This window comes from Myodes glareolus, chromosome 15, assembly GCF_982192425.1.
Source record: "Myodes glareolus chromosome 15, mMyoGla1.1, whole genome shotgun sequence".
NCBI lineage: Eukaryota > Metazoa > Chordata > Mammalia > Rodentia > Cricetidae > Myodes > Myodes glareolus.
The window spans coordinates 52,735,673-52,755,832 of record NC_142040.1 but is presented as its reverse complement, the minus strand read 5'-3'; the positions used below and the strand labels follow the sequence as shown (position 1 = coordinate 52,755,832).

General features: G+C 41.6%; 1 protein-coding gene across 2 annotated transcripts in view; it reads right to left on the bottom strand.

The window, feature by feature from the left end:
* Window positions 1-3,893: 3,893 nt before the first annotated feature.
* Agxt2 (alanine--glyoxylate aminotransferase 2) overlaps window positions 3,894-20,160 on the bottom strand; it is a 40,053-nt gene continuing 23,786 nt past the window's right edge. For both annotated transcript variants that reach the window (XM_048429424.3, XM_048429432.3), the window contains exons 8-14: window positions 19,887-19,987; window positions 19,261-19,353; window positions 16,420-16,552; window positions 14,658-14,749; window positions 9,531-9,680; window positions 8,184-8,282; window positions 3,894-4,972 (exon numbers count right to left, since the gene is read on the bottom strand). In XM_048429424.3, coding sequence (XP_048285381.3) covers window positions 4,865-4,972; window positions 8,184-8,282; window positions 9,531-9,680; window positions 14,658-14,749; window positions 16,420-16,552; window positions 19,261-19,353; window positions 19,887-19,987 — 776 coding nt within the window. In that variant the 3' untranslated portion in view covers window positions 3,894-4,864. The remainder of the gene's footprint in view (window positions 4,973-8,183; window positions 8,283-9,530; window positions 9,681-14,657; window positions 14,750-16,419; window positions 16,553-19,260; window positions 19,354-19,886; window positions 19,988-20,160) is intronic.

Sequence of the window (20,160 nt, the reverse complement as noted above, 5' to 3'; positions counted from 1 at the left end):
TGCCATCATGATAAAGTAAGTTCTTCTCATCTGTTTTCTCTTCTATGTACATCAAGTGCCTCTTTCTTTTCCCTGTGATTTGAAGAGATCTTCATCACATAAGCTTCCTGACCTTGTGTTTTCCATTCTCAAGTACTGTGAACTCAAGTTGGCTTCTTTTTTTTGTAAACTGTCTAGTCTCAAGTGTTCTGTTCTAGCAAAACAACAAAAACCAAAGCAAAACAAAATAACAACAAAAGGTAATAGAAAATGATTCCTTGTAAGTGGGACATTAGTAGAGTATACTGGGAAGTATATATATGATTCTGTGGGCTTCAGAAAGCCACAGGGAATGTACTTCATGACTTTATCTGAATGACTAGATCCTTCAACTCCCCTTCCCAGAAAATGGGAGGGATAAAAATCATGCACATTATATATTATTCTGTAACCGGTAGGGACCCCAGTCTGAGGAAAAAAAAAACAGATTTGTTATTGTTCTGGGCCTTAAAGTGAGTTTCATTATTTTGTCTTCAAAGTTTACTAGTAATGGCTAACATACATTTTATTTTCAGTAGCATCCTCTTTTCACTTGGAAAAGCAGTGTTAGGAACAGGAGGGTTTTGAAGAATCAGCAGGAAGCATTACTCTTTCTTTTCTTTCTCTCTTTCTTTCCTTTTTTTTTTTTTGGATTTTCGAGACAGGGTTTCTCTGGAGTTTTTGGTGCCTGTCCTGGAACTAGTTCTTGTAGACCAAGCCTCAAACTCACGGAGATCCACCTGCCTCTGCCTCCCAAGTGCTGGGATTAAAGGCGTGCGCCACCACTGCCCGGCGGAAGCATTACTTTCTTGTCTGAACTCTCTGACCCCATATTTCTCCACTGAAGAAGAAGGGAGAACACAGACCCCAGGTCATGTTTTATGACACAATAAGAATGGTGGAGATAAAGCAATAAGATGGCTTCACGCAAGTGCATGGGAAGTCGTTCAGTAGGAATTTGGTTGGGTGATGACTCATACCTTTAGTCCCAGTAGGGAGGCAGAGGCAGGTAGATCTCTGTGAGTTTGAGGCCAGCCTGATCTATACGGTCAAGTTCTAGGACAATAAGAGCTACATAGAGAAACACTGTCTCAAAATACAAAAAGAAAAAAGAAAAGAAAACAAAAGGAGTTTGAACTTTATTCCATGAATAGAAGGGAGCTCTCAAAAGCTTTGAGAGACAAGAGACATTAACTATTCACGAGTTAAGTATCCTTATTACTGGTATAGAGAATAGATAGAGAAGGGCTTTGAAGCTTCAGCTCCTCACTCTAGCTGTCCAGAAATTCATCTTGGATACTACCAATGATGCTTCACAGTAATGAAAACTGAAGGGTGGCCCCCAGAGGAAAAGCAGGACACAAGTCTATCCTAACCCAGATGTGCCAGTTAAGAGATAGATTAAATTGTTTAGCAAATATGATTGCCCAAATTAAGGACAATTTTGATATAAATGTGTCATGTTGAAAAAGTTATATGGAGAAAGTACTGATGAAATTTAATCAATCAAAGAGCTACAGGATAACATGGAGAAAGAAAAATTGAAGACCTGAGTTATGAACCCGTGTTGAAAAGGAGACTACCAATAAACGAGATTCGACAGAAGAGAGAAACTTAGAATTTATAATGTTCTTGTGGTTTCCAAATGAAAGAATCCAGAAAGCTGTTTTCTTGGAGTTGGAGTGCAGAGAACATCTTGGGATTTAAAAGTCATCAGCGTAGTTCAGACATGAATATGTTGTTTACAGGGAGAGAATACAGCATGACAGAAGAGATCATGACTCAGGACATGATCACCAAGTGGAGGTCTGTCTAGGAAAGAGACTGAGAAAGAGCCACCTGAGGTCAGGACATAATAATCAAGTTGAGATCTCTCAAAGAAAGAAAGAAACAAACAAACAAAAAGAACCATCTGAAGCACAAGAACCATATGTCAGAATCAAAGAAAGGTATTATGCAAGAAGCTGGTTGGGATAAACAACTTGCGAAGGAGATATATTTAGCCATAAAGAAGTCAACTATGTGATCTTTTGATAAGGCTATTTTCAAGGAATGGGTGACTGGTGTTGGCTGGGAGGAAAGGAAGTATAAACGGGACACAGAAACTCTTCCTGGAGAAACGTTACTAGTGAAGGAGATAAAGGAAATATAGAGTGAAGGGAAGGAATTTCTCTTTTGCAGCGTTCATCAATTTTCAGAGTTTTATATCCACTGATTCACTTCACTCCTGAGGTGACTTCTGAAGATAAAAATGGTAAGTTAATACACTTCGGAAGAAACTGGGCTAAGAAAGGTTAAATGGCTTGTTCAAAGTCATTTATAGCACATTAAGCAGAGGAACCAAACAGAGAATGCAAATCCTTTGCTCTCTTAATCCAATGACCTTCCTGAAAAGTTTTTCCCGCACTCTGACAAGCCTCTCCACCAATGCAACAATCCAAATCAAACCAAATCAAACCGAATTAGAACAAGCCCAGGTTTAATGAATATAAGATACTCCTAGATGGCTTTCCAGCTCTGCAGAGAGGAGATGGGATAGGAAGACCAGAAAACCATGTGTCTGTTTTCTGGAGGGCAGCTTAAATACCCTGTGGAGTGGTCTGAGCATCTCTGGGAGAGGTGTATCGTTTGGATGGCTTTCTTAGACGTAGCGGGTTTTGGAGAGAGATGGAGGAAGGGTCTTGGAGTGGAATTTCCACCCGAAAGCTTTCCGTGGTGTCAGATTGAACATTTCTGGTGTTTGCTCTTCTTGGGTTCTGAAAGGGCATAGAGTTCCATGCTAAGTGGTTTTCACTTTGTCTGAGGGACGCTATGGAGGAGGTAGGAGGTTTTGCACTAGGGAATGCTATGTTTAAGTCAATGCCAGTTGGAAATAAATCTGGTAGCTAGATGTAGGATGTGTTAGAAGAGACATCACAGAAAAATAAGACAATCAGTACACGGCTTCAAACTGGGACATACTTTTAAATATACATCCAATCACATGGTGATTGAGTTAGTTCTTCAGATGTCCTTTGGCTTTTGTTTAGACCAGGGTCTTGGTTGGTTTGCCAGAATTACCTTTAATAGACTTCATATGCTCTAATGTTCTTTTAAAGGAATTCTTAGGCTGAAATCATTTGTAAATGTTATCTCCTAGGAACAGAATTAACTATCTCTCTCTCTCTCTCTCTCTCTCTCTCTCTGTGTGTGTGTGTGTGTGTGTGTGTGTGTGTATGTGTGTGTCTGCGCAAGTTAGTGAAGAGGCCAGAGGTCAAACTGGAGTATCATTCCTCAGGGCTCTCCACCTTGCTGTTTGAAACAGGACCTCTTATTGTTCTGGGATTTGCTAATTTGCCTAGGATGATTGGAGAGTGAGTCCCAGGGATTCTTTTCTCTGCCTATCCAGGGCTAGAACTTAAGTGCCCACTAACATATATGGGCGATACAACAGAAGTTCCTGTATTTGTGGTGACAAGCACCTTATAGTCTGGATACTCAAGCCTTATTTGCTCTGTTTTCATGGTTACTTTTTGTAAGTAGTATATTTCCTCATTTATGGTAATTATATGATGTTTACTGCTGAGTACATTTCAATGAGTATGTCAAACTGAAAAACGTTGTTGCCACTTCTAAGACTCAGATAGCACCTATAGGAAAGAATATGTATGATTGTATATACTAATGGCTAGAGTTTGGAAAATTGTATACATTTGCAATAGTAGAACAATAGTAGAAATAAGGGTTTAGATGAAGACGAGATGGTGGCAGGGACAACAGAGAGGAAAAATAAGCTCTTCTAGGTATTTTTAGATAGTTTGGAGTGCAGCTCTCACCCTAAGGTATCTTCTGCATTATTTCCAAGATTCCCTCAGGCCAAAATAATGAAAAAATAGTTAAAGTCCCGAGCAGCACACTGAATTTATTATTTTATAAGGCAAGAAACCCTGAGATAGGATGGCTCCAAGGTTTGTGGTCAGGGAGCCATTGGCATTATCAACCACTCAGCTTTCAACCACTTTCCAGGTATCGCATACTGACCAGGCTTTATCTTCATGGTTTCCAGATGCCTGGTATGAATTGGGAAATCCCATCATGAGAGGCAGCATTTCCAGTGTGACAGGAAACTTGAAGGATGAAATAATGCTTCCCCAGAGGTGTTAGCACAGAAAGGTTTTCCATCAGGATTCCTTGGCAGTGCACAAGGCTTATTTACAAACTAGTTAATGCAATGGAAAATAACATAGGCTAATCTACACAAATTAGGACTTATTCTCTGAGCCAGGGATAGATACTGTTTTGTTGACTGAGGTTTCTGTCCCGCCCAGTCCTGCAGCTGTTCAGTCCCAAAGAAACACACAGAAGTCTACAATAATTATAAACTGGTTGGCCTATTAGCTCAGGCTTTGTATTAACTCTTATTTCTTACATTAACCCATAATTCTTGTCTCTGTTAGCTATGTGACTTGGTACCTTTTGTCAGTGAGGAATTCTCATCTTGTTTCCTCAGTGTCTGGGTGTCAACTGCAGACTGAGCCTTCCCTCTTGCCAGAATTCTCCTATTTTGGTCACCCCATCTATACTTCCTGCCTGGCTACTAGCCAATCATCACTTTATTAAACCAATACAAGTGACAAATCTTTACAGGGTACAAGACCATTGTCCCACAACACTGTCCCTGAAGGATGAAATTCTCAGGAGATTAGAGGCTTCATTGACAAATATGACCAGTATCCAGGGGTCTATTACAGTTACTATGGAGAGCTGTAGTTTTTCATCTACTAGGTGTGGTTTAAAGATTCTTTGCATTCCTCTCTGCACATAGTTCAGAAAGTCTTGAGGCTCATGGCTCTTCATTCCTAGGAATCTACTTAGATCTTCTCTCCATGTGTTGAATTAAGGCAGTGCGAAACACTTCAAATGCAAAGTCCACTTCTTGCTTAGTGATGCACATTGGGGGCGCAATGCGGAATGTCTGAGGAGAGAAAAATCATCAGAGAATCAAATGGGGCTTCCGGAAATGGGCTAAACCAAGAATCCAAAGCTTGCTTATCTATCTATCTATCTATCTATCTATCTATCTATCTATCTATCTATCTATCTATCTATATCATATTTCTGATAGTTCTCTCACCAGGTTTCCTTCCTCTTCTTCCCTCCTGGGCTCTTTCACCTTTAAGTCTTTACACAAATCCTTTTATCATCTTGCTTTGAGTTTTTCCTTTTTGCTGTCTGTTGAACTGCTTGCCCTTCTTCCATCTTCCTGGAGATCTTACTTTGCCATCTCTCCGAATGCTCAGTTTCTGCCCTCACAAAACATCAGTTTCCCCAGTTCCCACTGTTCTGAATCTACTCATGTACAAAGTCAATGCCTGAATAAGCCAACTGCTGTTTCCCATCGTGCCTACCAAATCATAAGAATTTGGGGCTCCTCGTTCCTTCATTATTTTCTGACCCGTCACTCCAGTCAGGTCCCTTCCTTCTGTTGCCTCACAGCGTGGGGGAATGAAGTCAACTGAATTACCCTCTTTCTTGCCCCTCTTTTTGCAAACGTTTCTAGGATGATGTTGCTTTGCTCATGTGGCCAAGTCTCAGTGCTGATTAATGCTGTAAATGATCTTGAGTTCTGCTTCTATAATCCCACATTCCTCTAAACTCCCAGCACACCACTGGCCCCCTCTTGACTCCACTTCCCTCCCCTTCCCTTCTGTCTACTAAAGAGAGTTCTGCCCTAAGTTTCTGCCTTAACCTCTTCGTAGACTTCCCCAGTTTTCCTCATTTTACTATTTGCATGTTGACAACCTCAAATTACAATCTTAAACCCTATCTTTCCCACCTAACCACATACTCAAATACCAAACTAGGTGCCCAGGAATGCCTTAAATGAAGCGTGTTTAAGGATGAATACATTCATGCCCAACTTAGGCAAACTCAGACATGAGGCTTTCATCCTTCACTCTTGTTTATTCTTTAGACTCAAATCTTATGCAGTTCACTCCCAAAATGTCATCAGAATGTACCTTTTATTCCTGTCAGACTCCCTGTCTCTGATCTTGTCTCAGAGGACAGACTCAAAACTGCACTCACTAGTTATATGATCTGGGCAATTTACTTAACTTCTAAGTACTTCTCATTATTCATCTATAATGTAAGGATGATAATAGTATCGGTTTCTTCTGGTTCGTTGAGAGCACTATGAGTCAGTACATACAACGTGTCAAGAGGAGTGACTGACAGGGTGACAGGTCTTCTGGCTGTTTCCTGTCATCACACCAAGCTGATGCTCCAGCCACACATGTGTGTGGACAGCTCTTGGCACCCTCCTCTTCTTTTCCTCATACTTTGGCTAACTGTACCATGAGCAAAGGCTCTGTTAGCCAGAATAACTGGCCTAAGCATCCCTTCTCTCTCCTTCCACAGCGTCCCATTTTATAGCTGCAGAAGAGATTAATATATTGTACTGCTGTTCTGTGTTTCTGTGTTATTTTTTTTTCTCCCATAAACTCAGTGAAGAAGATGATCTGAACACATTTATCACTAGCTTTGATTCTCTGCTTATCACTGGCTGCTTAACATGAATTTGAAGGGAAAGCTAAACTAGTAGACAATTGCAATATCTTTATAAATGAAGGTTTAAATAATTAAGTCACACTATTTGATGTGAACAGAAAACCATTCCTGGTGTTTGTTTAGGGATCTTGTCTGATAGCTTCAATATCCTCTAAGCAAGAGGTAAGAAGTGGATCTTTCAGTATCCATTGTGTTAGCCAGGAAGCGGGTAGGACACTGAAAATAATGAGGAGTGTAAAGTGGGTAGAAATATTAAATTGCATTTAGAAGAAAGAAGCCTGGTGTTCTGCACACCGTATTGGCGAAGGGTATCAGCAATGCACTGTATATTTCAAAGTCCATGCAGTGGTTTGAATAAGTATGGCCCCCATAGACCCATGTGTTTGAATGCTTTGGAGTGGTACTATAAGGAGGTGGTCTTGTTGGAGTAGGTGTGGCCTTGTTGGAGGAAGTGTGTCTCAGTCTGCTGCCTATGGATCAGGATGTAGAACTCTCAGCCTCTTCACCAGCACTGTGTCTGTCTACATGCCACCCACCATTATGATTATAGACTAAACCTCTGAATTGCAAGCTAGCCCGAATTTAGTGTTTTCCAAAGAGTTGCCATGGTCATGGTGTCTCTTCAGAGCAATAAAACTCCAACTACTAAAGTCAAGAAGAAAGAATTTTGAATGTTCTCATCGCAAAGAAATGATACGTGAGACTATAGATAAGCATCATCTCTTGAACTTTATAATATCATTCATACGTCAAAACATTGTGGTGGATTCCCTAAATGCGTGCAATGATCATGCTTCATGAAAGAAAATGTTTTGAAATGGGAGCAATTAAAGAGAGAAAAAAAGAAAATTATGGGGAAACAGAAGCGACTCTCGTTCTTAAATCTCTCCCATGGGAGCCCTTCCTGGTGAGGGACCTGATGCTGTGGGGATTTAGAGGCAGGTGGTATAGTGCATCACCAGCACCAGCACAGCACCACCACCATCATCATCACCACCACCATCATCATCTCATTCTTGTAGTACAGGGTCAGCCCAGGGTCCTGAGAGTAGAATGGGTTTAACTTCCAGGAAGGAGATAGGGTGAGCCCTCTCTTGGAATATTCCTGCTGAGGGTAAAGGACACTGGGTGGCTCTTCTTGAGCTCTGCACAAGGAGCCATGTTTAGGATGGTCCCTGATCTTTCTTCGTGGCATCATAGAGGGCAGCCATGGATCTTAGATTGCTGTCTGCTGTAATGGCTGCTAAAACAGAGCAGATTCACACAGACTTCAGAGAGGAGTTAAGAAAGACTGTGATTGTTTTCTCAGGGGTTAGAAATAATTCATACACGATGCAGTGCATATGTATGTACCAGTTGCATGAATATTATAACTCTGTTATCACCCACGCTGCATGTTGTCTAGTTTGTGTGGCCTTTCTAACGCCCTTCTTTGCCCCCCCCCAATAATAACTGAATCCTTTTACCATATCACCCTCTAGTGGCAGGAACTGTCTCTTGTCCATTTCTCCTGACTACACCTGAGCATTATCCTAACATGGAGGAAGTACTTGCTGGGTCCCCTAGCACAGTGACACACCAGGAAGACCCTACCTGGCAGAAAGCCCTTCTCTTACCTGAGAAAAAATGCCCCCTCTGCCCACAAGGAGCCCCATGTCTTTGCAGTCCTCATGGATTTGATTCATTTCAGTTTTAGGAAGAGGCTGGCGGCTCATCTGTGAATAAATTAAAAAGCGTTTTCTATTTGGAGTTTCAGTGGTGAGAAGAATGATCTTCCCAGGCACAAGGCCCAGGGAAAACCACAACAAAACAAAACTCAAGCAACCAATATTTTCCTAATTAAATAAAGCTGTTAATTACTGAGCCAGAGGATTTTGGGGGTGGGGTGGGGTGGGTGGGTATTAAAAGTATTGGTTTTTATTCTATTCCATCCAAAAAATTTCCAAAGACTAAATGAAATTCCATGCAGGCAGTCTGAATCCTGGCTCTGCTAAAGGCTACCCTGGCGGGGGGGGGGGGGGAGGGGAGGTTTGTTGGTCCTTTAATACCTCATTTGGGATCTGTTTCGTTGGTGTTGAAATTCCTTTCAACTCTTTATGGTGCTTTGCTGAGCTGAAGAGTTCATTCCAAGGTCCAGGAACTGGCTTCGAAGTTTCGCAAGGGCACATGCAACTAAGTGTTCCCCGGGCCACAGCATGGCCGTGGGGCTGGGGTGCAGCTAAGTGTTTTCTGTGTTTGTGAAATTGCTCTTCCCCCAAGACTCCAACTCTTAAGGTCAGGAAAGTAAGTGCCTGGGAGCCAGGAGGGCTTGCCAGATCTCTAGGCACTGAGGTTGGTCTTGTACCGGGGGCTCAGATATGCTGCATCAACTCTGGTGACCCTGGGCTGGAGTTTGCATCATTTCTGTGTCCTTGCATCTCCAGTCTACGAGCACAAGTGTTTCCCTCTAGTTTATTCATTTCAAACCTAAGTGTTCCTGCATTATCGGGGACCTTTCACACTGCAAAAAACATGGGCCTTCTGGTAGGACAAATTGGTATACTGGAAAGACTTAGCGTGGGTCATTTTAAAAATGAGCCATAGGTAGCTGTCTTGGGATCTCTTCCAATCCTTCTTAATAAGTCTCAGGGGGTTTTGCTGCTCCGGTCTCCCCAGTGTCTTTCACAGATCAGTCAGTCATAGGGCTCATCATCACTATGACTTCTGTGTTTTAGATATGTAAGCCATGATCCTGCCCGTAGGTCAGCCTCTGAGGTAGAGGAGGGGTCCTTCCTGGGCAGTCAGTTTACTGTTCCCTCAGGACTTCCTACCCACCATTCCCATGGGCCTTGGCAGTGCATTACACATAGTAACCCACAGCTTCTTAGTTTTGGATAATATGTATGCATTTGACCCTATTAGCGTCTACATTACCTGCTACTGGCCCCAGGCAGCCACCCACCCAAACAGCTGCCGAGCCTTACCTTGTCTTGAACCATCTCTATCCCTATCATAAGGCCTTTGCCTCGCACATCCCCAACGATGTCAAATTCCTCCCGCAGCTCAGCAAACTTGAGTATCATGTAGGTACCAACTTCTTGACTGTTTTTCTGTAGATTTTCTTCTTTAATCACCTGTGGAGAGACATCCCGAAATAACCTTACAGGGCACAGTCGGAGGATTGACTGAGAAGCACAGAGAGCTAAGTGCCCCGGGTCCTCTTCACAGCAGCATAACTAGACAAACAGGACCCAGATCAGAGTCAGGTGTGGACAAACTGGGGACCACAGGAGATCTGCTCTAAGGAGCGAAACAGCCGTGGTGAAGGCGATTTCCCTGAACCTGTCCACCTGTAGAGGCAAATTTACAAAATTAGAGATGAAAAGGGGCCAAAATCAAAGACACCAAGGAAATACAGAGACTCATCAGGAAGTACTTTGGAAACTTGCGTTCAACCAATTGGGAAAGCTAAAAGAAACGGGTCATTTTCTTGATACATACCACTTACCAAAGTTAAATCAAAGTTGAATTAAGCCATTTCAATAGACCTATAATCCCTAGTGAAATAGCAGTCATTAAAAGTTATTCCCCCCACCAAAAATAAAAACAAAACCAAACAAAAGCCTAGGGCCAGAGGGTTTTAGTGCAGAATTCCACTAGCCTTTCAAAGAAATTAACACCAATACTGCTCAAATAATTCCACAAAAACAGAAACAGGAGAAACATTGCCTGAATTGTTTTATAAGGCTATTGTTATCCTGATACCCAAACTACAGAAAGATCCAACAACGAAAGAAAAGTATAGACCAATTTCCCTTATGAGCATGGATGCACAAATTTTCAATAAAATACTGACAAACTGAATCAAAGAATACATCAAAAAATCATCTATCATATGTAGCATGAGTTCTAGTTGATCTGAATAATAAAAACCTGGAGTCAAATATTAGGGGGTGCAAGCTGAAAGATCAGAGAGACAGTGTAGTCAGCCACTCTTTCTTTTTTTAAAATTTATTTATTTATTAAAAATTTCCAACTCCTCCCACTCTCCCCCTTCGCCCACCCCCTTCCCCCTCCCTCTCCAGTCCTAAGAGAAGTCAGGGTGCCCTGCCCTGTGGGAAGACAGTGTCCTATGGAACAAAGAAGCCCCTGCAGCAGGAGCTGGAGGGGCCTGTGCTCCATTCTCGGACCTGGACCTTCCGCCCCCGGATGGCACACACTCACCTGTCTGGATGGAACTCCTCAGCACAAGAACAGGGACTTCTGGAAGTCCAAGACCCCCCGCAGACAAAAGAGCGAACTTGGGGGGCCGGGGCAGGGTCGTGTGGAACGAAGAAGCCCCTGCAGCAGGAGTGGGAGGTGCCCTGCACTCCCTTCCGGGGACGTTCCGGCGGCGGGGCTGGCAGACACTCACCCCTCTGGGTGGATAGCCTCAGTGCAGGAGCAGGCACTCCAGCCATTTCTTACCTCTATAGAATCCTCAGACCAAATGGGGTATCCTGTCCTCTGAATGCTTTCTCTATGAAACCTCAGTCTGAATCCTGAGCTCCTGTCTTCTCCCACCTTATATTGCTCTCTCTGCCCAGCCATATCACTTCCCATCTCCACTTCCCTAGTGCTGGGATTAAAGGTATGAGCCACTTGGCTCTGTTTTTCTTTTAGACTGATTCAATCTCGTGTAGCCTAACATAGCCTCTGTCTCCTGAGGGCTGGGATTAAAGGTGTCTATCAGCACTGTCTGGCCTCGATGGCTAACTAGTGTGACTAGTTCTGCACTCTGATTTCCAGGCAAGCTTTATTCTTTTAACACATAAATAAAACACCACCACAATCATGATCAAGTAGGGTTCATCCCAGAAATATAAGGGATGGTTCAATATATGAAAACTGATGAATATAAACCACAGACTGAAAGACAAAAACCACACGATCATCTAATTAGGTGCAGAAAGGCCTTTGACAAAATCCAACACCCTTTCATGATAAAAGTCCTGGGGAGATTATGGATACAAGGGGCATGCCTCAATACAATAAAGGCAATTTAGAGCAAACCTATAGCCAGCATGAATTTAGATGGAGAGAAATTGAAAGCAATTCCACTAAAATCAGGAACAAGACAAAGTTTTCCACTATCTCCATACCTATTCATCAAAACAGTACTTGAAATCTTAGCTAGAGCAATAAGACAACAGAAAGGCACCAAGGGGATATAAATTGAAAGGAAAAAGTGAAAGCATCTTTATTTGTAGATGATACAATAGTATCCATAAGGATCCTAAAAATTCCACTAGGGAGCTCCTACAACTGATAAACTCTTTTCAGCAAAGTAGTTGGATATCAAATTAACTAAAACAAAACAAAACAACAAAAAGAAAAGACAATGAAACAGTAGCCCTCCTATATACAAATGGACTGAGAAAGAAATCAGGGAAACAACACCTTTCACGATAGTTTCAAATAATATAAGCTACCTTGGAGTAACTCTAACCAAACAAATCAAAGACTTGTATGATAAAACTTAGTCTTTGAAGAAAGAAACTGAAGACGATGTCAAAAAATGGAAAGATCTCCCATGCTCATAAATCAGTAGGATTAGCATAATAAAGATGGCGATCGGAATTGGACTGAAAGCAATCTACATTGAATCTACAGATTCAATGCAATCCCATCAAAATTATAACACAATTCTTTACAGATTTTGAAAGGACAATTCTCAGTCTCATATGAAAACACACACACAAACACACACAAACACACACACACACACACAAAACCCAGAATAGTTAAAACAATCCTGAACATTACAATCTGAACTCACAAAGAGTTAGACAGCATGCATAGGGCCTGCATAGGTCTGCACCAGATGGGGTCTTAGAGCTCCCAGAGCTGGAAGAAGTGGACACATGCCCCATTCCTAACTGAGAAGCAATCTCCAGTTGATAACCACTTGAAAATGAAAATTTAGTTTTCTCCAAAGGAGTCTCACTGGGGAAGCAGACTACTCTTAAGAATGGGCTTTATGTTCAACAGCAGGTGGCCAACGGAAAGTGAACTCAATAGCATCTTTGGAGGTTCCTTGTCTTACATTGTGTCAGGCAGGGCTTTTCTCTTCTTCCTTCTTTTAAAGGTTTATCACACACAGACACACACACCCTACAGGTCCTTCGTGTGTGTGTGTGTATGTGTGTGTGTGTGTGTGTGTGTGTGTGTGTGTGAATGTAATGACGTCTAGTTTACTGTTTTTATGGGATTCCTGAATGTGCAAATGAGTGGCTCTACGTGTCTGTATCTACTTCTTGTGGTTTTTCTTAAGCTCTCTTTCTTTCTTCTGTTTGTTTAATTCTGATATGTTAATTTTTGTTTTACCTTATTACATTTTACTTTATTATTATCCCTTAGAAGCCTTTGTGTTTTTTAATGAGAGACAGAAATGGTGTAGAACTAGGTAGGAGGGGAGATGGGGAGGAACTGGGAGGAGGAGAGAGAGGGAAGCTGTAATCAGAATGTATTATGTAAAAAAAAAATATTTCAATAAAAGGAAAAAGTTGGCAATGTCAACACCAAGAAACAGATGTCAAATTTCTACCCACTCGTTCACATCTCATGACTTAATCATATCTTAAAGTATTTAATTAGCAATAATACCTTTAACTTCTTTATATCTGTCCAAAACACTTTTAATTTTCTTGAGTAGGTGAGTCATAATTATAGTTCAAAATAAGAAGCACAAAAGTATAAATAGCAGAATGATTTGTACTGACCTCTGACCCTAGCCAAGTTTCTCCTCATATAAATTGAATTTAAAAAAACTCTTTGGATGTTCTTTGAGAAACATGTTGTACTTATTTCAGCAACAGGCATTATACATTTTGGTAAGGACATTTTATAAAGAGGACTTTTTTTTTCAACAGAATAATGGGATAGTTAAAATAAGAATGTGGGACACTTTATTAGTAACTTGATTTAGCAAAATAGTAGTGATTTGGTTTTCTCCTAGGGACCGTGAAGAATTATCAGAGAATGTCTTTTTGTTGCATATGATAATCAATACCTATAATTGGTCAACACATAGAGAACAAGAGACTGTGGCATGCTCAGTTCTCAGTGGGGGCGTTGGTATCACATCCCTTCCACTGGAGGCTCAGAGATCATTGCAGAACTCGGCTGAAAAGACAGTAAGAGCCAGAGGGAACGTATACTTCCGGGAAGCAGTGTTTGCTTGCCATGACAGTGCCATTGCATACGTGAACTCACATTGGCTGAGACTATACATGGTGAAGCCAGTGAAAACCCAGAGTGGATGGAGGAGGAGCTCAGGAAATCCCATTCCTCCTTGAGGAGCTATTAATGATTTCTTGGGGAGGGAGAGTCAGTTTTCTTCAGTAAAGTGGTCCCTGAAAGTCTACCCATGCTCCAGCACACGCCCCATAAACATGTACATCCAGGCATCACTAAATATACTCAATGAGTTAACAAAAGAGAAAAGCACATAAAGTTGGGAGGAAAAAGTGGTGGGTGAGTATGGGAAAGTAAGTAAAGGGAGACAAAGAGGTTGATTTGATTAAAACACAGTATATGCACCTATGACATTCTCAAACAATAAAATCATTACAAAATTGGCTAATATTAGACAGAGTGAATGTGATAGGGCTGAACATATTTTCTTCTGTTTTTTTTCAGTTTTTAGCTGAATTACCCTGATATAATCAGTTAAAACCTGTAGTTTCTCTATACTCTTTCATTTATGATAATACATGGAAGAAAAACATCTATAGTATATAGCAAAAGTTAAGTTAAAATGGGTGAACAGCTGTTAAAACCTATGCAACAAATACTACCTAGAAAGCGAGAAAAATTATCCCATGGACAGGGCAATTCTTACATTTCCCATGCACGTTGAAGCTGGTTATCTACTACCTCTTATTCAGAACTTTAAGAGCCCAAAGTAATCTTTAAAAAGAGGGGCAGAGACTAATAACTGGAGACAAATTTAAATCGGTGAATTACTGATTACATTTCTACTTTACCATGGCAATGTGACAGAGTTCAGATAAAACGTGTTGGTTTAAAAATAGTTACTTAGAGCATGTAATCAGAGGGATAGGACAGACCTCGAGCACAGCGGATCCAACGGCACAGGCCAGAGGGTTTCCTCCAAATGTGTTGAAGTGATGCATGCATTTAGTCAAAGATTTAGCGATTTCTAAGGGCAGAAAATAGAAGAGGTTAAAGTGGCACATTCATACCCACCATGTCTCATCACAACACTGGCATTATGTTCACTTTCTTCTTGTAAATGACATCCATGTGTTTCCTTCTTTACTCATCTAACAGTGATAGACTGGACCATGTTTCCTTAAAACCCATAATGCTAGGACCAAGTGTGACTGTGTTTGGAGGTGGAGTCTTTAAACGGGTCATTAGGATTAAATGTATCACAAAACTGAGGCCCAAGTCCCACAGGACAATGTCCTTATAACAATGAGAGACTCTAGAGTGCTCCTCGCCTTTCTTCTGTGTGCATACATAGAGAAGGTTAGTGAGAGAAACAATGAGAAGGTGGCCATCTGCAAGGCTAGAAGAGAATTGTAGGCACAATTCAACTAGGCCAGCATTCTGATCTTGATGGCCTTCTTATCTGTGGGAAGATAAACTTCTGTTGATCCACGGTATCTTACTCGGCCGGAGGTCACTAATATGTGAAAAAGGAGGCAGCTTATTTATTTAATGAGACGGTGACAGCACAATCTTTAATGTGTCACGTGAGTTAGGAAGCATCTGAAAACTTGACATGCAGGACTTTGCAGAAACTCTCCAATTCACCACGTCTTTTATTTCTACTCGTGAGAGTAAGAGGGAGACACTGAGGAAATGATCTTATATGATGAATTCAGCAACATAATTCGGGACTTGGTCAAGGGCAGTCCGTTACACTTCGCTTTCCGCAATCATACATTTTTGGTTTTAAATTAATGTAATGATTATACAATGTAACGGATTCCATTATTGCATGTCCATGTATAACTACGTTTCTTGTGCTTTTGCTTTTTCTATGAAAACAGATGTCACAAGATTTCAGTTACTTAATGACTCAGAAATGTGCTGACTATTGGGAGAAAATATTTATAAAATAATTTTCAATGATCAATAGTTCACTGGAAATAAAATCTGTCAAAGTCTCACTACAATAGAATAGAATAGAATCAAATTTTAACTTTTATTTTATAGAGTAGTCATTTTCTTCTTTCCTAATGCTGTGACCCTTTAGTGCAGTTCATTTTGTGGTGATCCCCAAACATAAAATTATTTCATTGCTACTTCATAATGGTAATTTTGTTACTGTTATGAATCCTAATGTAAGCATCTGAGATGCAGGATATCTGATATATGACCCCAAAAGGGCTGTGACCCACACGCTGAGAACTGCTGTCATAGAGTGTTCTGCATTAATGAGATTTTATTTTATTTGACTGTGTGGCTGATAGGGCACTGATAGAGAAATCTGAACATTGAATGCATAGTTAAAGGCATTGAAAGACCACGTGATCCTGGAAGATTCTCTTCCAAGGAAAGATTCTTCTGGAAGTTTCAGTGTTTTGTTTTGTAACCCATTTCCTCAATCCTCTTCAGTAGGGTAGAACACTTGCTCCAACTACTCTGATGGAACAGGTCATCTTTTCTCCAGAAAGGAGGGAATGACTGATTCTCTTCCAGCTGCCCCCTGGCCTGGCGCCTTCCTCTTTCATTTGCTTGGACAACACGTCATGTGGCTCCCATCGCTGCCTCTAGCCTATACACGTCGCAAACCGTGCTTCACACCCTTGCGAGAGCAGGAGGCCCAGGAGGCAAGCGTGGCCATGCTGGACATTGTACCTGGAGTGGTCACAACTGCAGCCATGGGGAAGCCATTCCCAATCCCTTTAGCCATGGTGACAATGTCAGGCAGTACATCATGGCTTTGGAAGCCCCAGAAGTGAGAGCCCAGCCTTCCAAATCCTGTCTGCACCTGGAAATAGATTAGAAATCATCAGAAAACTTCCAGGCTCTGTCCTATTCCCTTCCTTTACCTCCTTCCCATCACTCCTTAGCCTTCTCGATCCTTGCAGTCTTATATAGACAAAACCTTCGATCCATGTCTGAGGTTGTATGTATCCAAAGTCATTCCTAGCTTCTTGAGACTTTGGAAATGTTCTTTGTCTTTTGAATCTCTGTTAATTAACTTATCAAAGCGAAATAATCCTATCACCCTAGCACAGCACAGGACTGCTTGAGAGTTACATAAATAACACATGCAAAAGGCACATGTGTTAATAAGTTTCTCCTGTGCACAACACAGAGAGAAAAGTGGAGAAACTGGTTCCCCAAGAGGAAGCAAGAGTAGCTATCTATCCAATAGGACTGGATGCTTATCACCCAAAGAGAAAATGCTGTCTTTCTATCTTCCTGCATTATGGGGATGATGCCACTGAGCCAGTGAGTCCAGAGTATAACTGCTTTAATCCAGTACCAGTTATACGTTGAAAGTTGATCATAGTTTTGTTCACACTGCCCCTACTCTCAATGACTTATGTTTTAAAATCCACTTTCTTCGGCCTAGATCCCAATAGGCTCTATTCAAAGCATTCTAGGCATGCGGCCACCAGAGTCTCTCAATGGATTCTTATTACCAATGTATGTGTCATGACAGCCCTGCCTGAACTAGATTCTTAGTGTTTGTAGAAGGAAAGAAATCATGACAGAAAGATGTCATGAACATCTCCAGACCACAGCCTTTCTTGATTTCCATCTGCCTCTGTTTCTATGTCTGTCTGTCTGTCTCTCTCTCTCTCCACATGCACACTTGACAAGATGGGACAGACACAGGAAGCCTGGTCTCAAATGCATACAAGTCTTAAGGTTTTTTTTTTCCTCAAACTTCTTCTCTTTTACCCCTATTATAGGTTGCTGTAATGGGTTGCTGAACAAGTTGGTTGTCCTTAGGTGACAGTGACCAATACATGAGATGTGGGAGTCCAATAAACCTGATCTGTAATCCCAAGTCTTCACTTCCTAGCTATGGGCCAGTGGATAAGCTGATTAACTGGCCCAAATAATAATGTAGGCATTCTATGTAATTTGTCCTTTGGCCTATATTCTTTCTCCTCTCCATCTATCTTAAAAGGCATAAAAATGGCACAAATGGTGAAGCAGATGATTGTTTGGAAAATATACAAAACCGTGCAGAATAAAGCATCACCAGTCCCATGAGTTTCATAGGGTGGGCTGCACGGTAGGACAGAAGGATCGTTCTGCTGTGCATAAATCCTAGCGTCTCCAGGGATGGGAGTACACGGTAGGGAGCAGGACAGCTGAAGCTGCGGAAGCGGGGTACTGGGACAGTGGATCCACGGCCTCTGTCTGTTATTATCCTGTTACTCGTTAACATCCCAGTCTCTCTCAAACTTGTCCACTGTTACGTTCTCGAAAGTCACGAAATTGGGGGTGGTGGGGAGAAAAGCAAGAGACGGCCGTGAAATCACATCTCTTGGAAATTCTAAAGTTCTGATTTTCTTTGAATTCAGCCTACCTTCCTTCTAATTAGTCTGATTGTGAATGCTTCGCTGTGTGTGAATTCCAAGGCCAAGGTTTATCATCTTTCCCGAGACAGCTAATTTCGAACTGATTGAATGTGGTTTTCCTTTTTTTTTTTTTTTCCCTTCTTCTGTTAATAGTCGATTACCTCTCCCTTGATGGGACCTTGATGAGTCCACTAGAACAAGGAAGGGAGGAGGAGCGGAGCAGGAAGACCTTGTTCAAGCTGCTACTGCACAGCCTTGGCAGTGGTACACTGCCTGTGTACAGTGGTACAGGGACCTGGCCACACAAGTGGCGCTGGCAGTTGCAAGATTTCTGCCTACAGGGCAACCCAGCATGAACTGTGAGGAAATTTTAGTCAAGGAAAACAACCAGTAAAGGCAAGTGAGATTGGCATAAATAGGAGTCACACAGGTTTCCCATTTTTCCATAGTGACTCAAGCCACCTGTTTGTGCAAGCATGCTGGGTTCCCATGGTAAATTTGGAGAGGACTTCTGTGCCTTAGGTGGTCTTTTAAAAAAAATCTCTAGAGCTATCTAGAGCAGATAAAATGCTGGTTTATCTAATAAACTGCAATCCAAGGTATAATTCTAAAGATACAAGCTGGAGCCCACAATGCTGGTGAGCGTTAGTTCCTTCAAAGTAGGGGCTACCATGTACTTATTTCAGCTTGGATGTTTCCACTCTGGTACTTTACAAGTCTGTGCGATCTAAGTCTGCATGTCTGAAGTGGTAGCGACCTTCTCATTTAGAGGCTGAATTATGACTTACTTTTTAAAAACGATCTAGTTGACATTGCTTTGGCATTAAGATGAACACTAAGACTATGAGATTAAATATCTTTTATGGCTTGTCAGGAGTCTGGCAACAATTCATAGAACAAGGAATAATAATAATGGCGAGAATTAAAGCACACCGTGTAACAGTATCATCACCTATGTCTGATAGCAATTATTTAAATATAAACCAGTTTGAATGCTTACATTTCATTATATTTGTTACTCTAACTAGTTTATGGCCACACTTCAGAGTCCATGGACTTGCTTTCTGCCTGAAATACCAAAGAGGGTTTGAAGAGGTCTCCCTGTGCATCTGGCCTGTGCCTACCACACCAAGTTGATCCTGGCATAGCCACTCACTTCATCGGCAATGCACACACCTCCCCTCTCTCGAACCAAGGCAAAAGCTTCCTTCAGAAACTCCTTCGGGTACTGGACAAAACCATTCACACCCTGCAAAGATATAAAGATTACATCAGGAAGACTTGAGTGTCAACAGGAGCCGTGGCTCAGCACCAAGGATGACGATAGATTATTTTCCTCATCACTGTGACGTCAATGCTACCAGCTGAATGAACAGTGGGTAGAACTGTTCCAATTGGGGTTTCGTACCATGCCTTCAGGGGAAAAGCTGTGACTCTATTCTTTCCTGAGGTTAGAAACAAGGAGGCTTGCTGGGTTAAAGATGGGTTCCCTGAACAGTTTGTGTTAAATAGTTAACCATCAAAGGTGTCTTCATTTCCTGGGGACTTTAGGGATTCAATGGCTTCACCTATTTATCTGTCCACTTGTTCCATGCAGGAATGAAACTGATGTATTTTTTTGAAGGTAAACTGAAAACTTGTTTGTTTGTTTTGCTTTTTTACAAAGGGGATCAAAAGAATGAATTGAGCTTGGAGAGGGACACATAAAGGGACATTTAATTAATTGGGAGTCAGAACTGTGATAACGGAAAATTCAGAGAGATACTAGGTTTGTATACCCACTTGAATTGGCTCTGCAAAAAATCCAGCAACTGACTTGGCCACCGAAGTGTTCAGAGTTTCTTTGAATTGTTCAATATATTGTTCTTTAGCTTGGCAGCAGCCTGCAGCAAACACACACACACATGGACAAATCACAGTATGTGATGTGAGAACGGCATCCAGAAAACACAGCAGTAAGAACAGTTCCCTGGCTGGAGTTCCTTAGACTACCGTGAGCTGGGATCCACGGGAGTTTATCTCTGAAGTGGGGGGACATTCTGCAGGAATGACTTTA